Source organism: Coloeus monedula, assembly GCF_965178545.1.
Source record: "Coloeus monedula genome assembly, chromosome: 25".
Lineage (NCBI taxonomy): Eukaryota > Metazoa > Chordata > Aves > Passeriformes > Corvidae > Coloeus > Coloeus monedula.
The window spans coordinates 2987494-3010662 of NC_138805.1; the positions used below are offsets into that span (position 1 = coordinate 2987494).

Here is a 23169-nt window from a genome sequence, read left to right on the forward strand (position 1 = left end):
ATCTACACCTTGCAATAAGCTCCACCAACACCCCAGCACCTCGCAACAAGCTCCATCTACACCTTGCAATGAGCTCCACAACCCCACAGGGACAAAAGACACATCCAGAGCTCGCTTCCATCTCTTTCTGAGGTTTCCTATGTTCACCTGAGGTATCCATGCCCAGGAAAGGCCCTGAGAAGAGGGACATCAGGGAAATGTCTCCTCCCACAGAACTCAGCATCTCACTTGGAGATGCTGACAGATCATTTCAGACCAACTCTTTCTCCCATTCTCAACACTCAGACTTTAGGCTGAGCACCTCAAAAGGCAGCGAGCACCAGAACAGTTCCCTCATCCCTATCCAGAAAGCCTCAGACAAACCAGATTGAGAGGCAAAGACAGCAGATCCAACAGACACAGGTTATTTCAGTGCAGTGGATGAACTGAAAACAAGTGAGATTCAGATCCACCAGCACCGGGACATTTTGCAACAGTCCAGGAGCCAAAGCATGAGGTGTCCACATCCCAGACTCTTGCACTCCCACCGGGAAGATGCTCCTGCTGGTTTACAGCTACACATGCTTTTGATGGGCTCTGCAAGGAGCTGTGGCTACTGCAGCACCACGATCCACCACCTTTGGGCACATGTGGAAAGAGGCTTCAGCAGGGCACTCTTCAGGAGAAAAGATGAATTTCCCAGGAGAAAAACAGAGCCAACAGAGAATGACTCAAAAACTACAGCGAGCTGGCAGGAAGGACTCCATATGCAGCAGGCTAGTCCTTCTCCTAAGGAGCCCCTTCCAACTGGTGTGGAATTGAGTTCCACCAGCCAACTCCAGCTTTGGAAATGTTCACAGATCCAGTGGGGTCATCTCTTAGCTCTGTTTGCTGCATCTGTCCCTGCTGCTTTCTGCTCCAAAGCCCATTTGTCTCTTGTGAACTGCTGTGCTCCCAAAAGTTCAGGGAACACCCAAAAACAACTCTTCAGGAGCAGCCAAATAGGGATGAGGTATTTCCATCTGAGCTTTGCAATGTAGGAAGGAGGCACCTTGAAGACCCCACAGCCTGGTGCCGCAGCTAGGACAGATACTTACGGGGACTCCAAACTCTTCCTGCAGTGGGTTATCGAGAGAGGAGGGTCTGGAAGAGAATAAAAAGGGGAAAGAAGAGAGAACGCTGAGGAGGCGCAACACGACAGAGACAAGACTCAACATCAAGACAACAAAAGACACTCAACAAGAGGCCAAGGTTTCATTGCTCCAGTGCTTTAATGGTTGCTGACAACAAACAGCTCCCGTCACAGGGTCCTGCCCGTCCTGCTGCCGCAGCCCCGCAGGCTGGAGGAGACGGAGCCGCTTCCCTGCCCTCTCCAGCTCCCCAGCCGCCCCTTTCCCTACCAGCCGTTCCTGCACGGAGGCTGCAGTCCCAGCTTTCAGGAAGCAGAGCAGCAGGGTCTCCTTTGGGGTCTTCTCTAGCTCAGCACTGCCTGCTCCGGGCTGGGAGCAGCTGGAGAGCCCAGCTCTGGGGGGACCTGGAGGAAGTGAGCGATGCTCCCCCGTCTGCGTCCCAGAGGACAGCCCAGCCCTAAACCCCGGCTCTAGGAGTTATCACCACGTGGGAGAGCTCCCTCGGAATTCCCAGGCTAGTTTCTCTGGCGCCTCTTCACCCACCCTGCCTCTCCCGCTCCCGACCACGGGCGCTTTCAGGCACAGCCGAGGGAGGAAGTCAGGGCTTCACCTGAGGACGCGCACGGACGAAGAAGAGACAGACAGGGAAGAAGGTTACGACCACAACACAACCAGGGGGGACAAGCGAGGAGGAGACAGGAAGGAGGGAGGAAGCACACCGGGAATGGACTCACCTTTCTTGCGCTTGAGCTTGCGTTTGCGTTGCTTGTTGACGAAGCAGGCGGCGAGTGTGCTGAAGAGGATGGCAGCAGCCAGGAAGCAGATGGTGGCAACGATGCCAGCCAGCACCGGGCGGGCTAGGCCCTCATCCGTCAGGTCAGGCTGAGGGAAAACGTCTGGGGGAAAAACACAACAACTCAGTGTTACACCTGCTGCCTTCCCCAGGGAGCTGCCGGAGTGCGGATAGTCTCCAGCAAGGATAATCTCTGCAAAGAGCCTGCTTCCAAGCCAGCCCACCCAGGGAGAGCAATCAGCACTGCTGCAGGGCCCAGGGGTTTAGTGATCTCACACCAGATCACAGAATCATAAGATAGTTTGGGTTGGAAAGGGCTGTTAAAGGCCATCTAGTCCAACCCCCCTGAAATAAGCAGGGACATCTTCAACTAGACCAGGTTGCCCAAAGCAACCTGATGAACCTTTCTGTGTTAGCTGATGGACACCCAGGGAAGAAGCCTCCACACCAAACAAATACATATTTATGTCTAAACACACACAACTTCAGCAAACCTGCAGTCACCTCCTGGCTGAACAACCTGCTGCAGCAGCACAAGGTATTTCAACCTCTTCTGTCAGTGCTTCATTTCAGCTTTCCAATGAACACGGGGCCCTTTTGCCACCCTTCACTAACCAGGAGCACATGTGAACCCCCAGCAGACCTCGGCCGTGGGCACGGGCAGATGTGCACCCTGCACAGCTCGGTGCTCCTGCCGTGTGCCACGTCCAGGATCAGCACATTCCCGCACGGAGCACGGCAGAGCAGCTGCCTGGGGCCGGGCACCTGCCAAACCCCATCAGAAAAACTGGGCGTGAGGAGCAAGGGCAGCGAGCAGGGAGGCTGCAGCAAGCTCTCCTCACCACACCGGCACCACTTGGGGGCAGAGAGAGACCGCTGCATCGCAGCACGGCGGAGCCGGCTTTTCCACGAGAGCCAGAAAATCCAGGCTCGCCGCATCCCCATCCCTTCCTGCTGCCCTCGCCTTCCCCAGCGCCGTCACCACCCTCCTCCGCCTGCCCCTCGGCTCGGGGAGCATCCTCCGAGCTGGATGTGCAGGGAACACGCACGAACTGCAGCGCGTTGCAGTCTCCCGCTTGCAAAGCTCTTTTCCCTGTGGACTCTGCACTGCAGCGCTACGTTTCCCTCTCTCCACCTTTCATTCCCGTTTCCAGGCTGCGCAGTGCCCGCTCGGAGCTTTGTTCTCCGGGCTCACCGCAGAGCCGGGCTGTGCTGGGCTCTGCAGCACCCGGCAGCGCCGTGCTCCGGGGATTTGTCCTCGCCTGCTCCCACCGGGAGGCAGCGCCGTGTTCAGGACATCCATCAGAGCCCTGCACCCCCCCTCAGCCCAGCTCACAGCCCCACAGCCGGGGGGAGAAGAGGAGCCAGCCCTCACCTGTACTGGACACGCCAGCGACGTTGCTGGGTTCACTGATGAGATCCTGCATGACCGCCAGCACACGGAACTCGTACCAGGTGTCCTGGAACACCAAACACACCCGTCAGGGCCCTCACACAGCCTCCAGCCTCGTCTCGCCAGATCCTCCAACATCCCCAGGATAAATAAAACCCTCTAACATCACCTTTTTAATGTTAGCAGGTCAGGCTTTTATCCTTGGCCAGGGGTGTGGGGCCAATAAACTTCTGGCCTGCACCCAGACACAGATACAAAACTTTTTCATCTCTTTATACGTTTTCATCAAACAAAAATTATTGTTCATTGGCTCTAAATTACACAAATCTCTTTCATTAATTAGTATTCTATCCTCTATTGGTTATTGATTTCTCGCTTCTTATGCTAATTAGTGCATATTTTTGGTATCTTTTTCCTCCTGTAGGGACTTTCCAATGTATACTGAGACTTTGTTAGTCTCTTTATCTTCTGCTTTCTGCCAAATGTCCTTGTGGTCCATAAATCTTACATTCCAACTTCAACAATTCATCTTTCTCTCCCAGGCTTTGCTCATTGAATCATACCAGAGTGACTTTATCAAAACTTTAAGTTTCTCAGTCATTTCTCAAGCTGTGCTCCTACAGAAGTAGCTCACGACAACTTTGCCAAATGCTGGCTAAGAGCAATTGAACAATAACACACTATTTATAATTTATACGTATATTGATTATGATTACTTAGAGCCATTAACTAAAATTATTAAAATGTTCTATCTTTTCCAACACTTGCCCAGCTCCTCGAGGATCCCAGCTCAGGGATTGAGCCACCCCAAAACTTCCCCGGAGCTGCAGCAGATGGTGTCAATGTTGTTACAGAACCATGAAGGCTGGAAAAGATCATTGAGCTGGGTACAGTGCGGGCAGCCCCTGCTCACCTGGGACAAGTCCTTGGCAAAGAACTCGTTCTCGGAGCCCGGGATGCCATCATCCAGGATCTCCCACTTCTCCGCCACGCGGAATTCCATGATGTAGCGGTCGATGGGGAAGCTGTGGTTGGCAGGAGGGAGCCACGACAGGAGGACGCCTTGCTGTGTCCGGTTGGCTGTTAGGCACCTCGGTGGGGTAACCAACACCAGAGGCTCTGGAGTTGTTACAGGGAATGCTGGGGACAGAGCAGAAGGGACAGGGACACCTTTCAGATGGGGCAGGCAAAGCACAGAAGATCCTCTCCCACTCGTGCCCACAGCAGCAGCAGAAGGGCCACAGAGGTGGTTCCCACATTTCAGGAGTTATGGGCACGTCTCAGGAATCTGGTCTCTTATCAGAGAAATAGAAAAGTGGATTTTCAAAAGGCACTGGACTAATGAGGCCGTGACTCCAGGCCTTCCTGCTTCCTCCCACCTCCACCCCAGAGCCCAAGGGCTCTGAGCTGTATCTCGTGCTCTATTAATTCCTCCTGATCCCAGCTGAACTTAAGGAAGGATCTGAAAGGTGACTGGCACAGTACAGCTCTCGCATGCTGGCTCTCAGGACAAGCCTTCCAGAGCCTCCTGCATCCAGCACAGTCTGCAAGCTTCATCCAGGACCCTTCACAAACTATTTCCTGCATGGCTGGATAACAATCATCTCCAGCAGACAGGACACATGGAGGAAGGCAAAGGCCCCCTTCTCCCCACAGACCTCCCAAATCCCTTCCCTTGTTCCCAAGGAGGACCTACCTAGAGTGTTCACAGTGACCACCTCACTGAAGGAGCTGGTGCCCAGCTTGTTTTGAGCCAAGACACTGAACTGGTAAGCAGTCTCTGGTTCCAAGGTATCCACCAGTAGCCAACTGGAACCAGCTGGCACAGGGAGAGACAGCCAGTCATGGGGTCCAAACTGGGCTCTCTTCATCCTGCCGAGAGAAAAGGGAGCATCCTCAGGGAAGGTGTCTTTGACAGGGAGAACAAAGAGGCAGCATTAACTTCTTATGCAAAAATGGAGCTTTCCCGAGCAATGGTTTGATTTGGCAGCAGTGATGTGGATGGACGTGGGGCAGCCACTCGCCACCCACGAGCTGGCACAGGCCACCATCCCCTCGTGTCCCACCAGCTCTCAGGGACACTGCCACCAGCTCTCCCCTCTGCCCTGAGCTGGGTCAGGGACAACAGCAGTGCCAACAGCCCCGCTCTGACGTGATCTCTACCAGATTCCCATGGGCAAAAGTGGGAGCTGGAGCATTTTGGTGAGTGCTGCAAAGGGAACGGCTGACGCAGGAGACAGGCCCTGTTCCCATTTATACCTCGACATCTCCTGAGCCAGAGCCAAGTTCTCCCTCAGCTGTAGTCCTGTACATGTCATCCCACGAGAGACATTTAACTAAATCCCCATCTCTGCCACATTTGCACAAGTCGGGGGCTGCCAGCACAGCCTGGGGCACCACTCAGGGTTTGGCAGCGCAGCGAGGCACTGGCAGGGAGTGCAGGACAGAGCCTTTCTGCTGGGGTCTAACCACAAACCCAGGGTGGAAAATGCTCCCAGAGCCATCCCAGTGCCACCCAGGAGCATGCAGCCACCTCCACAAGCCATTAATTCCACCAGGATCCCACATCCCAAAGCAGCACCAGTGCACTGCTCCGATACTGCAAGTACTGGTGCTCGTGTTAGAGATGCTTTAGGGAGTCTGAGCCCTCAGCTGCAGGTTTTGGCGGTGTCCACAGAGGGTTTGGGAAGGATTGGTACAGATGGCCTATCCTGCATAGGTAAGGGGGCACATCTGCAGCCACGGGCACACAGCCAGGTGAATCCACCCAGCAGGAAAAGACGGAGCAAAGAGAAATAACGCTGCTGTCCAGGGAGCAGAAGGTGAGGCAGAGAGGCAGCAGCAAATCATGGAAACGAGCAGGGCGGTGGAGAGCCATGCATGTGCCATGTGCCTCAGAAAGCCTCTGCATCACTGCAGCTCTGGCTGGGACTCCAGCTCCCAGGATCCCCCACCACCACAGAGGCAGCAGGGCAGCAGGGCAGGTTTCCCTGCAGCATTTAATCCCACTGCCCTCCCATCCCTCCTCCCTGGCGCTGCTGCGGGCAAGGACGCACGGGAGAGGGGCTGAGGGTGGGGAAAGCAGAGGCTAAATGCAGCACTGAACCGGGACAACCCCCTTGCCGAGGGAGGACGTGGCGCAGCTGGAATGCTGTGGTGGCCCCGGCCATCCCTGGGCAGCGGGGTTTGCATTTCCAGCCTCAACAACCGCAGATGCGGGAGGAGAGCACGAATCCAGAGGAAATGAAGCCATGTTTTGCTTGAGCATCCCACAGCCACGGCAGGGAGGAAAACGCACGGATGGCACTCCGGATGGCACTACATGAGCCAGCTGTGTCCCAGAATCCCGGTCCCAAGGAACAGCACATCCCCCAGGGATCACCCCCGAGGGTCAGGGCAAGACGGTCGCTGCCTCCCTGTCCAAAGTCCCCACTTTGCTTGGTGCAAACACCCTTCCCTGCTGGCTGCTCTCTCCCTGCGGAGTCTGGAAGAACCACGAGGAGGCAGGAATCCTAGAGCAGGTTGCAGAGCGAGAGCAGCAGCAGCTGCTGATGCAGCCACGTCTCCAGAGCAGAGGTTTAACCACTCCTTCCCAAGGACATTTTCATCAAAGCAAGGTCTGCACCGCTCAGCTTGCTCCCTCATTTTCCCCCCTCCGCTCAATCCATTCCTTCTTTCCATCTCCAGACAGACAACCCAGCCCCGGGCTGGAGCAGAGCAGAAATCATTACAGGCAGCGTCTCCCTCTCTCCTCTCTATCAGCAGTCTCCATCAGGGCAAATTAAGGCAAGGAAAGAATGAGAGAGCAAGAGGAAAGGCTGAAGAATGCCAGCCCAAGCCTGGGAAGCGAAGGCATCACCCCCTCCACGTTTCCAAGGATGATTCTTCAGAAGAAATGACAATAGCAAAGCCCAAAGCAAACCCCAGCCTTGCTGCAGCTACATTTCTCCCTCCCCTGCCCCAGGGGAAAGGCACAGGGCTGAGCCTGGCTCTGCTGCAGGAAGGTGGGATGCACCCACCGGCTTTGGGTGCTGGGTAACACAGGAGCTGCGGGAGCAAAGCCCCAGGGGCTCAGCCCCAGTGCCAGAATCTCCCAGGGGCTGGTCATGATCTCAGCTGGGATTTAACCACCGCCAGGGAGCCACAGAGCAAGGAGAGAACGTTTCTGCTTAGTCACAGCTCTTCCAGGACACACTCTCTAAAGGTTGCATTTTCCATCCTCTCCCTGGCTGTTAAGCCTCGTAAACAGTTTATCTTGAAATTAGATGCCAGAGGCACAGCTACGTGAATGCAAAGCGTCTCCCGTGTACCACAAGCAGAGTAAAACCTGCTGGGGCAGACGGAGGCAGTGGCCAGCACAGAAGGGAGAGGAAACACGGGAACTGCATGATCCCACCATCACCACCACCCATCTCTCCAAGGAACCCCCCAAGGGAGCTCAGCCCTGTAAGGCCCACGGGCGCAGAGCCACCCTCTCCCCACCCTCCTCCCCCCGGCTGCTCGAAGCTCAGGTCGGCTAGGAAGGAAAAGAAGCAGAGAGCAAAGCATGCCAGGATGACTCACAGAGGGCCGTACCAAACTGAGAAAGTCTGCTCGTATCCACCGTCGTAGCCGGGCTCCCAGGAGACGTTGGCTGAGGTCATGGCGGCCACGACGTGCACGCTGGTCGGGGCGTGAGGGCTTGTCCCTGCAGAGAGGGGGCAGCTTAGAGGGGAGCAGGACCAGGGCTGGGAGGGGTCTTCTCCCAAGCCATGGCCCAAGGGGACTCCTCTTGCACCAAGCCAAGGCCACTGGAATTACTGCTGGAAATGGCAGCAGGACAGAATAACAGCGCAGAGAAAGGCAACTCCACCAGGAAATAACATTTGAAGGAGACATTGCTCTTAGAACTGTAGAGTGCTTTGGCTTGGAAGGAGCTTCTAAGGGACATCTACTCAAACCCTCCAGCCATGGCCACCTTCCACTATCCCAGGCTGCTCCAAGCCCTGTCCAACGTGACTTTGAACACTTCCAGGGATGGGGCAGCCACAGCTTCTGTGCCAGGGCTTCACCACCCTCACAGGGAAGAATTTCTTCCCAATATCCCAAACTGTCTCTCAGGTTAAAGCCATTCCCCCTCGTCCTGTCACCACAGTCCTCTTTCTGGGGAGCATCCCCATCTCCTGCCTTGCCTGGGGGGCTCTCCCCAGGCCCCTTCCCCCCCCGCCCGTACCTACGACGGTCAGGTGGGTGCTGGCAGTAATGCTTGCGACGATGTTGGTGGCGACGCACTCCCACTCGCCGTGGTCGTCCTTGCCGAGGGAGCGGATCTGCAGGGTCCCGCCGGGCAGCGTGTTGTGCTTGCTCCTGCTGGGCTTCCCTACCTTGGGCAAGGAGCGGGGTGGGGAGCCGGGCAAAGAGAGAAAAAACACAACTCAGCAGCGGGTTGTGGGGCAGGGCGAGGCGGCGACGGGGTCACTAAGCTACCTGCGCGGCCCAGGGGACACCGCCGGCCACCGGCAGGGGATCTGGTCTCTCCGGTCGTGGCAAGGCAGACGGTTCCCCCGTTTCCGAGAGGACCTGGGGGGCAACGCGAGAGGCATGCGTCAGGAGGCTGCTGCTCAGCACTCACACACAAGCGGGAAACCCCACGGCACTCGCACGGACACCGAGCCCCACACCAGGGCTCAACCTCCGGCATCCAAAGCTGAAACCGCTGCGGGGAGGGGCACTGGCCAACCCAGCAAACCCCCTCCCGGGATGGGGAAGGCATGGGCTGCCCCAGGAGATGCCCAGACTGCCCCTCAGCCTCAGTCAGCGGCAGATGAGAGGCAGGATCTTTCACGTCACAGGTCTGGGCAGCAACCCCCATGGGTTGGGAGGATGGGTGGGAGGATGGCGTGCGTGGAGGTGCCTGGAATCTCTCAAGCTGAGCGGAAAGACGGATCTTGTAACAACTCATCTATGCCCATCAGCCAAAGTTATGCAAATCCCACGTTGTCTCAAGTCCTCTTCAGCTGTTCTTCATGTGGGGGACTCTGCTGATCAACACCAGGACCCACAGGTCAATGCCAAGCAGGAGGAGCAGAGGAGCCCACGGACACATGGGGTTACCAGTGTCAAGCCCAGGAGACCTTCAAGAGACTGGTCAGCACTGGTGGGCTGGTGGGGAGGGAGGGAGCTGGCTTCTGCCACTGGGAAACTGAGCCCAGCCCAAGCCAGCCCCAACTGGAGTTGGAGGGGATAATCCCAGAGCCACAATGTGAAGAGAACCACCAGAAGGCACAAGCGGGATTGGAAAGAAACCTGAGACTGGTGAGGGCACGGAAAGAAAAATAAGATGGAGAAAAAGACTAAACAGCCAACAAGCTTTAGGCAGGTCACTTGCAATGTGTGCAAATCATGGTCCTCCTTGTGCTGCTAAAAGGGACCAGAGATCCAGCAGTTCAAGCCACAAGGATTGGGGATGGTCCCACTGGGTGACACAGGGACCCAGCTCACTCTCAAGAGCCCTAAGAAGGGCGTGGAAGGCTTGGAAGGAAGTTCCTGACAGCAGGACAAAGAGCCCAGGAGCTCTCCTGTACAGTGGCTTTCCTATGGGAGCAGTAAAGGTGGGAAACAAGGGGAAGGAGGACTGGAAAGCCCTCGTTGCTCCCAGGCTGTGCTACCACACCCTGCTCTATGAAAAGGGACATCTTGAAATCCTTATATCCAGTTCAGGATCATAAAAACAGCTTCTTCCCAGGGTCTCTGAAGTCACGGGGCAGTAGAGCAGGTGCTGACTGGTCCAGAGCCAAGAGACCCCTCCTGGATGTGCAGTGGTGACACATCCCCTCCCTCCACGGGAGGTGTGTGCTGCGAGAATCCCATTGCCACGACTGCCACGTCCTGCTGGTGACCACCTGGGAGCCAGGCAAGGAGGAGGGTGTCCTGTGGGCAGTGCTGGCGAGGCAGAGGAGGGGGCTGGGACAGGGGCAGTGTTTCAGCTTTGCAGATGCTGCCGTGTCGGTTTCCCAGCATTACTCGGTGGCCACAAGCCGGGCTTCCCCCACCCACCTGCGGGACAGGACGGCACTGGCTCAGCCCAAAGCGAAGCAGCTGTACCTGCAGTTTGTTCTTACCGGGACAGAGTGTGGCTTCTCTGTCTGCAATATTCACCAAAAGCCAAAGGCACTGCAGATTTGTCTGGCAGGCCGGGTACCTTTCTCCAGGCGATGATGGGAAAGGGGTCTCCGGCAGCAGCACAAGGAATCAACAGCTCCCTCCCTGCCTCCTGTCTGTACTCCCAGCCTGGTAGCACCGTGAAATAGGGGGGGTCCTGCAGCCAAGGGGAAAAACAAGGAGTCAGCTCACCCAAACTCCCATCACCAAAACCAAGCCTTTTCCAAACCAACCCAACCCCCATTCTGGGTAAGCTTGAGGCGTTGCAAGGAAAATTGTGTGGAGAACGTGTGCTAAGGAGCCTCCATGGCACACCGAATTACACACCGGGAGGGAGATTCTCTCCACAGAGCCACTTCACTAGAGCACAGAATCATGGAATCCCAGAATGGTTTGGGTTGGAAAGGACTTTAAAGCTCATCCCATTCCAACCCTGCCATGGGCAGGGACACCTCCCACTATCCCAGGCTGCTCCAAGCCCTGTCCAACCTGGCCTTGGACACTTCCAGGGATGGGGCAGCCACAGCTTCTCTGGGCAACCTATGCCAGGGCCTCCCCACCCTCACAGGGAAGAATTTCCTCCTAATATCTAACCTAAATTTCCCCTCTTACAGTTTGAACCCCTTACTCCTTGTCCTGTCACTACAGTTCCTGATGAAGAATCCTTCTCCAGCTTCCTTGCAGGCCCCTTCAGGCACTGGAAGGCTGCTGTGAGATCTCCAAACAACTTCTCTTCTCCAGGCTGAGCAGCATCTTGCTTTTTACCTCCTCGAAACAGGAAGAAACCCACCCACATCACATCAGCCATCAACCTGATTTCCTCGCCCCGGCAGCCGCCCCGGCGGATGTGTGTGTCTGGTACACAAAGCATTATCGTGTGAACCTCGGCGAGACACCATGAATCACCACGGCTCCCTCCCAGGCACAGGACTCCGTGTTCAGGGAGGGAAGAGGCAGCAGCTCCCACCCCAGCAGCACAGGGAACCGCACTGGGAGCCCAGCGCGCCCCGGGCGCCGCACGCAGCCGGAGCACGTGGAGCTCGAATCATCCATTTATTAAAATCCTCCTGAACCCAAGCCCGGGCTGGCAGGGCCAAGTGTTTTGTTGGCAAAGGGGACATTCCAGGGAGATGTTTCCTCAGACTACCCCAGTCCAGTGCGAAAACCCGTGCTGCTGCTCGGGCGGGATACTTCCAGCTACGCCAGACAGGGTGCCCTGGGGGTTTGCCTGTGCTGGTGGGAAGCACATCTCCAACCGCAGCACAGACACGCCTCACCCCTCGAGCCTCTGCTGTTCCCTACACAGCCCTGGGATCTGCTTCTGGCACAGGAGGACACTGCTCCCGGCAAACCCACAGGATTTTGGCAGGAGAGTTACCTTCAGTACCAGTCGGGCAGGGGGAGACTGGCCCATCGTACCCAGGGCGTTATAAGGCACACAGGTGTAAGTGCCGAGAGCATCTTCAGTGGCCTCCTCGATCCGGATCGACCCGTCTTCCAGCAGGTTCCAGCCAGCATACTGCACAGGGAGAACCAGGGAGCTGACTTACCCCACAGCCACCACAGCTCCTTATTTCCCCTTCAGCCAAGCCCCCCACCCACACCCAGGGCGGCTGTCACATCCGCGGGAGATGCCCAATCCCACTCCCAACATCCAAAGCATCTCCTCAACAGAGAGAGGAAACTTGGACGACATCAGCTCATTCAAACACAGCCAGGCTCCTTCATGTAGCCCAAAAGATTTTAGATCAGAATCTAACGCTAAATAAAACTTGTTCTGGAGTGGACAAGACAACTCCACCTGGAGGGCTGAGGGTACCAAGGACCGGGAGGCCACAGCAGCAACAGCTTTAAATGGAATTAAAACTTCAAATCATTAATATTTAAGAAAAAAATTTAAAATATTGAGCGTTTTCTTTAAATATTTAATGGCTAATATCCTTGCTCAGACTATCAAACCACGATTAGGGGAAGATGTAGATTTGTTAAAAGGGTCTTTTAGCCACCAGTTGCCATTGCAAAAATAAACCAGGGCCATCAGGAGGTGACTTTAGGGGGAAGCAGGGGCCAGGTCTGAGAGACACAAAGCGTCCACAAGCACCATGGGCTTCACACAAGAACTGGAATTAACTCTGCCCACAGCTGATAAGGAAAAGCAGTATCACGGGTTCCTCCTCTCTGCACAGACAGGGACCCACAGGGTGCCTGGTGGTGCTCACTGCTGTTTGCTGAGGACGTGAGGGTCCGAACCCCTCTGTGCCCCCACCTCCCCTCCCCGGGGCCTTCGTTACCTTCTCGATTCGCAGGGGACGCCCGTCCTTGTTCCACTTGACCAGCGTGACCGGGGGCTCCGCCTCGACCGGGCAGCGGATGTACCCGTGGATCCCGATGGGAACGTAGATGATGGGGGGCATGTTCACCACACGGGCAGGATCTGGGAGGGCAGCAGCACCACGTTAGCACAGGGAGAGAGCCCATCTCTCCCGCCAGCCTGGCTTCAGAGGATCTACCTCACTTTTGTAATGAATTCCAACCCCAGCACCACCCTGGCTCCCACAGGCTGTTATCCCAGGCTCGCTACACATAAATCCACTGGAATACCTGGCATTGTTGGGAGGCTTTGCTCATGTCCAGGGTGTTCCTACCTGGAGCTCATTAAAGGCTGCATTTAAGAAGAAATGTGAGATATGCTTGCCCCCAGCTCCACACCAGCTTGCATCCCGCTTAAGCCTGCACCGCTCCACCACAGCACGACACGCGCCACGTGTGATGCACACCCAGCCCAGCCTGGTTTTACACACCAGCAATCAAAGCTCTTTCAGCTGCCACGCCTTAAAACACACCCAGATGGGAAAAGGGATCCATGTCCAGTCTGCCACGAGTCCTTTACCTCCCATATCTGCCTGTACTCGTGCCTCATTGAGGCTGGGTCATGCTGAGCATCAGCCACCTCACCCTTTCCAAGATGCAAAAACCTTAAAATACGTATCTAACCCCCCGCTCCACGCTGCACCACCCACGCAGAGAGGTGTCTCGCAATCCTCCAGTCTAGAATGTGTCATTAACAGCACTTCTAAGAGCTTTTTAATTAAGTGCGAGTGGGTTGAAGAGAATCTAGACTTTCTTTAATAAGAAGCTTTTTTAAAAAATGTTATTTTTAATAAGAAGAGTATTTCTACAATCTTGTCTAGACACCGGTAGCACGAGGTTATGGGAAAATCCTGATGGGGCTTACGCTGCATTAAGGGATAAATGAGGGGGTTTTGGGGTGCAGCATCCCTGCGCTGCTGATGCAAATTGGGGGGTAAACATTAAGGTGCTTAATAGGAAGGGATGGAAGATGTGGGGGTGTCCTCTCCTTATTGCTTTCTTGGGGCAAAACCAGCAGAGTTTGGGAGCTCTCCCAGCATGTCACCCCAACCACTCCCCCAAACCGCACGTCCCCGGCAGTGGCACCATAACCCAGATTGCCCAGTGCCACATATGGAGCAGGCTTTACCCCCCTCTGCTTAACTCCACCTCTTAGGAAATGTAATCAAGGACTCCAGCAGAGCGAGAGAGGGTAATGGGATCGAGCCTTTCACTACTAGGTCACTGGCCAGGGGCCAGCCCAGCCCACTAATGACCCAGAGCTGTGTCCCCACCTGCTTCAGAGGGTGGGAAGCTCCCTCCGGAGGCATTAGCCCCGGTGTGGATGAGGTTTGCTCAGGAGGAAAAGGGTTTGTGGCACCAAAAGCGAGCACCCTTCCTTGCGCCGAGGCCTGGCTGAGCAGCAGATTGTCCGAGTGCTGTTTTCCCTGCCATTAGAGCTATTTTTAACAGCTATCAGCCCTGACAAGCAGCCCTGGATTAGCAGCAGGGCAGATTTAATGGCCTGAGGCCACAGGCTTTCCCAAGAGCCACCCAGCCGGGCACAACCAAGCCCCAAATCACGTCTGTGCCTGGGCACAGCATCACTCGCACCGTCCCCCTGCCCGCTCTGCCTCTCCATCCATCCCCACAGGGACCTCCCAGCCCTTCTCCCAGCAGCTCCCCGCTAACCAGCACCGGGTCCAAAGGCAGCAGCAGCTCTAAGGCAGCCTTGGAAAACCCACGTTGAGAGCCCACTTTGCTCAGGCCTGTCTTCCATTATGAAATAAAAGTGCCGTGGTCTTTCCAAGCAGAGCAATATTGCAATTGGAGCGGCGGCAATTGAGGCCATTACTGTGGAATGCCACAGGATGCCGGTGGCACACTACCCATTACCGCCCGGGGATTCCGGGAGAACGAGCGTGGGAAGCAACGCTCCTGCTACAGCCCTTTCTCCTCCGCCTGTTTAGATTGCTTACCGCCTGAAAAATGTGACACACCGGGCTCTGGAGCTCACGGAACGGCCGCGCCACAGGAATGAGCCCCCACAATGAACAGCAAAAAATACACATTGGCACCGAAAGCCCTGACCCGGTGCCTCCCAGCAGGGTGAGGACAGCGAGTGAGCAGCCATGGGATGATGCTCACCTCACTAAAAAACCCTTGTGGCAAAGGTGGACACCGGTCCCAGCTGAGCAGTGTCACTCAGGATGCTCAGACCATTTGCTTTCTTGTCTCCCACACCCATGTGGGATGCTCTCAAGCTTTTGTGCTGAGGACGATTCTGTGTTCATCCAAAGGCTGCTGTCACATCAGCCTGATTCTCCCAGTGTCATACCAGGACACCAGAGCCTCTGGGGCTGCCTGGGAGCCAGGTGTTATCAGTCCCAGCCCCATCCCTGCACTCACACTGCACTGTCAGGTAGGCAGAGGCTGATGGCGAGCGGCCCAGGCTGTTGCTGGGGATACAGGTGTATTTTCCAGCATCCTCTGGCTTGACACGGAAAATAATCAGCGTCCCGTCGATCAGGATCCGCACCCTCAGCTTCAAGTCGCTGCGAGAGAAGAGGAGAGGAGGATCATGAGGAGTCCCAGGGGCAATTCCCAACACAATCCCAGCTCCCAGCACAACCCAGGAGCAGCAGCAGGAGGAGGACACACTGCCCTGCCAGCTATAAACTCACTTCTTGAAGTAGACGTTCTCCTCTTCCCAGTACCACAGGTAGGTGAGGTTCCCGGGATATGCCTCGGCCTGGCAGGTGAACAGCGCATCCTGGGAGATGTTGACTGTGATGTTCTCCGGAGGGGAAACGATAAAGGGAGGTCCTGGATGGGGGGAAGAGGAAAGTGTCACTCCCACCACTACCAGTGTCCCCACAAAGGTTGCTCAGGCTCAGCTCCATCACAGAGTTTTGTCTAGGGGCTGCTGGAGGGCTCTGGGGCAGGGCTGGCCCCACTCCTCTGAGAACCACAGTGAGTCTGATATTCCCAGCCCTTTTCCTAATCTCTACAGCTTTGAGGAGGGGATCCACACCCACAGTGCTTCTCCCAGGGCACACAAGGACACGCCTCCCTTCATCCCCAGCATTTCACCAGGAAAAATCCAGGGGGAACGGAGCAAACTGCCAGGAGCCAGCAGCGCGCCACTGCCACAAAAGCAGAGCAGAGGACACCCCGTGCTCCTCTCTCCGCCGGTAGCTGTTGACCTAATTAAAGATTTATTTAATAAGAGAGGGAGCAAGGAGCGGGAGGCCTGTCATGCATCACCACTGTCTGACGAGGCGCTTCATGACAGCCTCAATCTTTTCCCCGCTTCCCAAACAAAACCAAGCTGCCATCAGGGCCTGGCTGCTCATCAGCACGGCCACCGCCATGTGCCAATTACGCAGATTCCTCCATCCTACAAACCGGATGCAGGGCCACGGGGCAGCCAGCACCATGCCAGGCACAGAGGCCTTGGGGGTCACTCCGGGGCGGCACCACAGCCCTGTGGCCCATGGAGATCCCCCCATCCCGGCCTCCCGGGGGATGCTGAGGAGCTGGAAGGTCTCACCTTGGACGAGCAGGCGCGTGGTGTGCACAGCCTCGCCCTGGATGCTGTAGGCCCGGCAGGTGTAGGCACCTCTGTCCTCCCGGCTGACCGAGAGCACCGTGAGGCTCCCGTCACTCACCTGGGAACAAGGGAAGACCCTGGAGCGTGGGCAGGGACCCCCAGGGGGATGGGGGAAGACCCTCCCCGCTTCCCGCAGCAGAGAGCTGCTGACGCTTTTAGGGCCGGATGAGAGACGGGTTTCCCTGCTCTGGAAGACTCGGGATATTAATAAACCAACACATGCGTTTGTGCTCGACGCCAAGGGGAAGGGAAAAAAATATCATAAAATAAATAAATAACCATCCCAGCACATTCATCTCCCAGAAGTGACTGGCAGGCAGCAGGCTCCAAACCACTCCTGCCAAGCACCCCGGCACCACTGGAGCTTCACAAGGAGCCTTGCTGGAGAATTCCCTGCCCCCCAAGGACCTGCTCCATCACTGGGCGATGAGGGGGAGACCCCAGCTTGGCCACCATCCCCCCTGTGGGGCCACCTCTCAGCTGGAAGAGGAGTGGATGGATTCCCCCTGGGGACACAGCAGAAGAATGGACAAGGGACTCTCACCCTTGGGGTAGCAGCACCCCCATGCATGGGGAGGCCTCCCTGCCAGGCTTCCCCCCCCACCTCATTCTGCCTCATCCTTCTATTTCAATTAGTAACAAATGATTCCTAATTACTCTCATTAGTGCCTGCGCTGATTCCAATGCCTGATTTACCAATTACAGCTCAGGGGGGAATCTCTGCCGGGGAGCCTCTGGGATGCAAAAAGGGTCCTGAAGGGGAGGGGAGGAGGGGAAATCCTCCCTGCTCAACCCTCCCCTGCCCCATCCCTTCTGCATCCATCCCTGCCCGGGGGGGACACAACCCCAGGCTGCAGCCCCCACCCCATCTCCAGGGGCTTGGCCCCTGGGCTGAGTCCGCAGGGAGCAGGTCAGGTGCAGTGTCCCAAGCACTTGGGGGGTCTCCAGCCTGCACCCAAGGGCTGGCAGCGTTACAGGCTGCTGCTCAGCAGGGATAGGGTGTGGGGAAATGGGCATCTCACCAAGGAGAAGTGCTGAGAAAGCACGGCTGGCTGCAGGCACGGCCGAGCTGCCGCCACCGTGGTCCTGTCAATACTGTCCCCGCCAGCTCCCAGCCCAGGAGTCCCCACGGCAGCCCTCCCCCACCTACCTGGTACTTGCCATTGGCACCCAAAAGGTCTCCCTCTCTGAGCCAGGTGACGATGGGCTTGGGGTTCCCGAACGCCATGCAGGTCAGGGTGACGCTGCTGCCCTCCTTCGCCTCTACGTACTGCGGCGGGGTCTCCGTGAACGTGGGGGGAGCTGGGGGCACAGGACACCACCGTGACCCCCCGTGTCACCCGTGGCCACTGTGGGTCTGGGGGCACACGGGGACAGAGGGGAGGCTGCTGCCTGCACACGGGGGACACTCTGCACATCCGCACGGCGGGGCTGGGGCCACCCCAAAGGCAAACGGGGCTGCAGGGACAGGGGTGTCCCTGGGGACACCGACCATGAGGCGCCACATCGCACCCCAGCCCTGTCCCCTCTCCTCCCCACCAGCACCACGTCCTCCCCCCACCCCGATGCACATTAACTCGCTATTGTCAAAACATGGGAAAACACCGCAGTGCAGATCGAAAGGCTCCTTCCTGATGAAAGAGGCTGGCAGGATTACAGCCCGCCCCTAATTACCCGCGGTTGTTAAAGCCCACTTTAGAGGGAGACAGGTTGGCAATTTAATCTGCTTGGAGGGGGGAGAAAAAAAAAATAAAAAAAGGAAAAGGAATTATATTTTGTTTCTCCCCAAATGATTTTTATTTTCCCCCTAAGAAAATTAAGCGTTGTAATGCGCTGGGGGAAAGCCACAGCCCTCACCCTGAAAGCAATTCCTTGGGCTGGGAGGATTATGGTTATTATATTGTTATTAAGCCCCTGCACACCCCGTGCTGCATAAAACCCCAAAACTGGCCCACTTTGCCAAGGGGAGAGACAGGGCATCTGGGGCCATTTCCAGCCCCTCTGGCTGGTTTGCAGGATCTGTGCACGTGGTGGAGGTGAGCCAGGCACCACCATCCTCCTCCTTCCTCCTCCTCCTGCCCTCCTTCCCAAGCCCTCGGAGCTCATTAGCAGGCAGGGGGAAAGCAGGAAGCGGCAGGCAGGGCAGCAGGTAGGGATGGGGCTGGTGGCCCGCACGGCCCCCCTTGCCAAGCTCCCGCTCACTAATTGGGCTCAATTAGGTGGCTCTGCTCTGTGCCACAGCACAGCCATCCCCCCAAAGGTTAAATTAATTGCTCAAGGTCAAGGCAGGACCAGTGAGGAGCTGCCAGTGCCCACATCTCTCCAGCCACCCCACTGCAGCAGGAGAGGCACAGCCCTGCTGCTGGGCTAAAAATAAAGCTCTCTCTCCTGATGCAGAGAATGACAATTTGTTAATTAGTTTAATATACAGTCTTAATAAAATGGAAAAGTAATTTGAGTAAATCTGAATTTCAAGAAAACAAAGATTTGATTTTCTGATCTGTTTGTTGAGAGGAGATTCGTTCCCAGCCCTGGTCCTTGATGTCTCTCCTTTAAACAAGCTCCACGTAATTAAACTGAGGAATCCCTAATAAAACTTTGTCCCTTTTGAAGTCACACCCTGGCTGGAGCAGACAGCCTGGATGGCTTCAGGCTCACATGTCTGCCATGCACAGATGCCATTGAGGCCCAGCGTCCACCAGACATCCAGCATCCACCAGAAATCCCATTCTGGCCCCATGCGGATGCCGCAGCCCCCGCCCCGCTCACCATTGACCGTGAGGTGGACCCAGCTGCCGTTGTGGAAGGTGTCGTACTGCTGGTCCAGCATGAGCACTTTGCACTCGTACCAGCCCTGGTCCTCGGAGCGCACCTGCTCAATGCGCAGGGAGGCTTTGTCGTGCAGGCTGGCCCGGCCTGTGGGAGAGCACAGCGTTGGCACCATGTCCCCGACACCGGAGCAGCCCCCAGAGCAGTACTGCAGGGGACACCCCATCCCCACACCGGAGCAGCTCTGGAACATCGCTGCAGAGGACACCCCATCCCAAACCGCAGTACCCCCTCGGAGATCACCACAGGGGACACCCCATCCTGACACCAGAGCAGCCCCTCAGAGATCACCACAGGGGACACCCCATCCCAGTGCGGGCACTGTCCCAGTTTGGGGCTGGCTGAGCCTCGTGGAGTGGCTGCAGCCGGTGGTGCCAGGCCGGTGACACACTCGCCTATCTGGGGATGGCAGAGCCAAGCTGCCAGGGCCAGGCAAGGTGCCTCGAGTGACGTCTGCCCGCGGCGACACCGGCCTTCTGCTCCCAGCCAGGGGCTGCCACGGCACAGCCGGCACACAGGCGTGCCCCAAAGCTTTTCCCCGCCTGGGAGACTCCCGGAAAGCAGGGTAGCCCTGAGCTGACCCTATGCACGGCCCCAAAAACTGGGTCAGGCGCAAAGCAGCCCAAACCTCCATGCTGGTGCAGTGGCCACCAGGCTGTGGCATCGCTCATTCTGGAGCTGAGTTTGGCAGGGCTCAGCTGGTACATCTTCCCTGCTGCACTTCTTAGAGAGCAATTTGGGCTGAGAGCCCTGTAAGACCCAGGGAAGGTCTCCAGGACAGCATTCCACAAGGAAAGGGATGCCACAGTGGGTCTGTCCTGCCACACCAGCCTCCTCAGGGCTGGTTTCCAGCTCACAGATCCCACCAGAGGACACCGGCCACGTGTCACATGCAGAACACTGGCGAGCAGCCACATGAGTTCTGCAGCTCCAACCTGTCACCTCCGCCCAGCACGTGGCCCTGGCTCCATCCCCACCGTCCCCCCAGCACCCCTCCCCAGGCTCACAGCTGCTCCGGGGCACAGCGGCAGCAGCAGCAGCCACCGCCACCACGCGTCACCCTGGGTTTCTCTGCCTCGCTTGCTCCCGTCCCACGCAGCCCAGCTGGCTTCCTAACGCTGCTGCTTAATTAAAACCAACTGGGTGGAAAGCGAGCAACGAGAGGCAGAGCCCGCGTGGTTTCCAACGGAGGAGCGGATGGAGCGGAGCTGCGCATCCCAGGCTGTGCCGCAGCCAGGGCCTGGCACCCTCCCCTCGTCCCGCTGCACCCCCAGGACTCACCGGCATACTCTGGGTCGACATGGGGAGGGTAAAACCCAAACTTGATGAAGATGGGGATGGGGACGCCGAACTTGAACCACTCCACGACATAGGGAGGGGGCTGTCCCGTGAGCGGGTGGATCACGTCGCATCCCAGGATCACGCTCTCGCCAGCGCGAGCGGTCACGAACTCGGGCTCCTCCCTCGAGCCGAGGGCACCTGCAAGGGGGCGAAGGAAGAATCTGTGGCTGATCCCACTGCTGGTCCCCAGCATTGAACCAGGACCCTGGAAGAGCCACAGCAGCATCAGTGCCTGTTCCCAGCCACCTGTCTCCAACAAGGGCAGCCCCTGGGTCTGCCTTGCCCCAAAAACAACAGGGGGTCCCAAACCCTTATAGTCAGCTCCAAGGCCACCCTGAGCTACACAGGAGTCAGGACAGTAGCCAGCAGCACCCCAATGCTTCAGGACAGCTTCCCAACCTCTGCACCGAGGCAAGGGTAATGCCCAGTGACCCCATAAAGGTTTTGGGGACCCCTGCTCACAGCAGAGGAGCACAGAGCATGCCTAGGACTGCTCCCCACCAAGCTGCACCATCTGGGCTACCCTGTATCCCTGTGGCAGGGAAAAGGCTGCTTTTAGCTTGTGCCCCTGCATCCTCCAGCGAGCAGGATTGAGCATGCAGGGACCACTGACCACAGCTCAGCTGTGCCGGCCCACGGATCCAGCTCTCCCACCGGTGCCGCGGTGGGCTGGGCCCCCAGAGCCGCGATGCTCCAGCCAAGCCCACATGTCCTCGGGCATCCCCGAGAGCCCCAAGCCTGAAACCCGTCTGCGACCTGCGCGTCGGGTCTGTCACCCTGCTCCTCCCGGCTGGGTAATTACAGGGGACTTTGGTCTCGGCTCCGAAGCTGCTCCACCCCGGCTGTGCCGCCCTGCTCGCTGCAGCCTGGCGTCATCCTGCTCTGCCAGCAGCAGCAAAGCTGCATCCTCAGCACAGCGTTCAGAGAGGGGGAGAGAGAGGGAAACCCAGGGCTGGGGGGAAGCCAAACAGAGGGTCCCCAAAACGAGGTCTAGACCCACATCGCCCTTCCCATCGAGGAAGGGCGCCCCGTTTTCCTGGCACACGCAGCCGCTGGCTGTTCCGGGGGGGATGCTCGGGGAAGCACGTTCCCACTCCTCCGCGCTGCTCCTCGGGGCCGCCGGTGATTGGCGGCGAGTGACATCACCGCTTCCCCGCCGCGGGAGCCGAGCATCGCCGAGCATCACCGGCTATTTTTGGCTCTGGCACAAGCGCGTACCGGCGAGAGGCCCGTGATGTGCCACCCCACGGGCCCACCGGCCGAGTGTCCCCGCGGGAAGGCCAGCGGGCAGAGCTGGCCACAGCTCGCACACGGCACGCACAAGGTGTGCCGCCGCAGAGGGTCACTCCTGATGGTCACCCAAGCGTCTTCAGCCCCCAGGCCATCAGCAAACTGGGCACGGGTGGCTGTTTAACTGGGGGGGGGGGAGGGGGGGGGCTGGCTGGTGGCAGCAGGGTAGGTGAGGCCGGGGTGCGGAGCTGTGAGGCGCCTGCAAGGAGCAGATGCTGCATTGCACACCCACTGCAGACACCCGGCCCCGCTCTGGGGGTCCCGAAAAACTGGGGGGTCCTGCACGGCCACGGATCCGCCCGGACGCCAGCGGGGCGGGGGAATTGCTGAGCACACACGTGCAGTGTGCACGCACACCCCCACACGCGCTTTGCACCGCCTCGACAACACTCTTGCACCTTTCCATCCCTCGTTAGCGCTGCATCGCCGATGAGCTCCCATTCGCACCCTGTCAGCAGGGACGGTGTCAGCCCTCCCCTGCCACCCCGGCACTGAGCTGTGAGAACCCGTCCTGACCCCGCTGTGCCCATCCGGGAGGGTGAGGGGGGCTGCGCTGCAGGGCTGGATCCCCCTCCGTGCCCGTGGTCCTCCGGCGCCGATCGGGGACAGCAGCTGCCACGTGCTGCTCAAGAGCATCCAAGGACGCGCATCCCCGGCCGCCGTGCCCGAGCGAGCAGGGCCCCAGCACATCGTCACCCTCAAAGTGACACCCTCTACCCGCCGGCAGCAGAAGATGGAAGCGGCAGCACCCAAACCCCTTCTCAAGCCCCCCAGCGCTCCAGCTCCTGGGCTACCAGGACGGAATCTTGGTCTCCAGCACCTCACCACCAAATGGAGCCTGGAATGCTGAAGTTCGCCCAGCTGGAGCAAGCTCGCTGCCCAAGAGGCCACCCAGACACCCTGGAGATGGGCGCCAGGGAGTCACGCTACGCCAGGATCCCCTGACTGGCTGCCTGGCAGAGCAGTGGGTGACGTCCCCGGGGAGGGGAGGGGACGAGCCAGCCGCTCCGCCGGACCCACGCCTGGCCAGAGCTGCCCGGGCGCAGGAAAATAGGTCATCCCCGGCAGCTCGCAGCGCCGGTGTCTGATCGCAAGGCCGGTGGGGAATTGCACGCACGGCTGAGCATCACCTCCCCAGCGCACGGCCGACTGGCAGCCACGGCGGAGAACCGGCCCCCGGCTCTCCCCAGCTGCCACCTGCCCCGCTACCGGCCCCGTGCCCTCCTGTCCCCACTGCCAGAGCGCCAGGAAAGCAATGGGGAGATGTCTTACAAACCCTCTTTGGGTCTCCTCAACTTCCCAACCCAACCAA

At 57.9% G+C, this 23169-nt stretch overlaps 1 protein-coding gene across 1 annotated transcript in view; it reads right to left on the bottom strand.

The window, feature by feature from the left end:
* Positions 1-23169, bottom strand: part of IGSF9B (immunoglobulin superfamily member 9B) — a gene marked incomplete at both ends in the record, with an annotated part of 39299 nt that overhangs the window by 10826 nt on the left and 5304 nt on the right. Inside the window, 16 exons of the mRNA XM_082296928.1 lie at positions 1077-1122; positions 1844-2005; positions 3278-3362; positions 4209-4435; positions 4992-5167; positions 7871-7982; positions 8508-8658; positions 10476-10592; positions 11814-11954; positions 12727-12869; positions 15194-15339; positions 15469-15610; positions 16338-16455; positions 17548-17699; positions 19167-19313; positions 20508-20705. Coding sequence (XP_082153054.1) covers positions 1077-1122; positions 1844-2005; positions 3278-3362; positions 4209-4435; positions 4992-5167; positions 7871-7982; positions 8508-8658; positions 10476-10592; positions 11814-11954; positions 12727-12869; positions 15194-15339; positions 15469-15610; positions 16338-16455; positions 17548-17699; positions 19167-19313; positions 20508-20705 — 2263 coding nt within the window. The remainder of the gene's footprint in view (positions 1-1076; positions 1123-1843; positions 2006-3277; positions 3363-4208; positions 4436-4991; positions 5168-7870; positions 7983-8507; positions 8659-10475; positions 10593-11813; positions 11955-12726; positions 12870-15193; positions 15340-15468; positions 15611-16337; positions 16456-17547; positions 17700-19166; positions 19314-20507; positions 20706-23169) is intronic.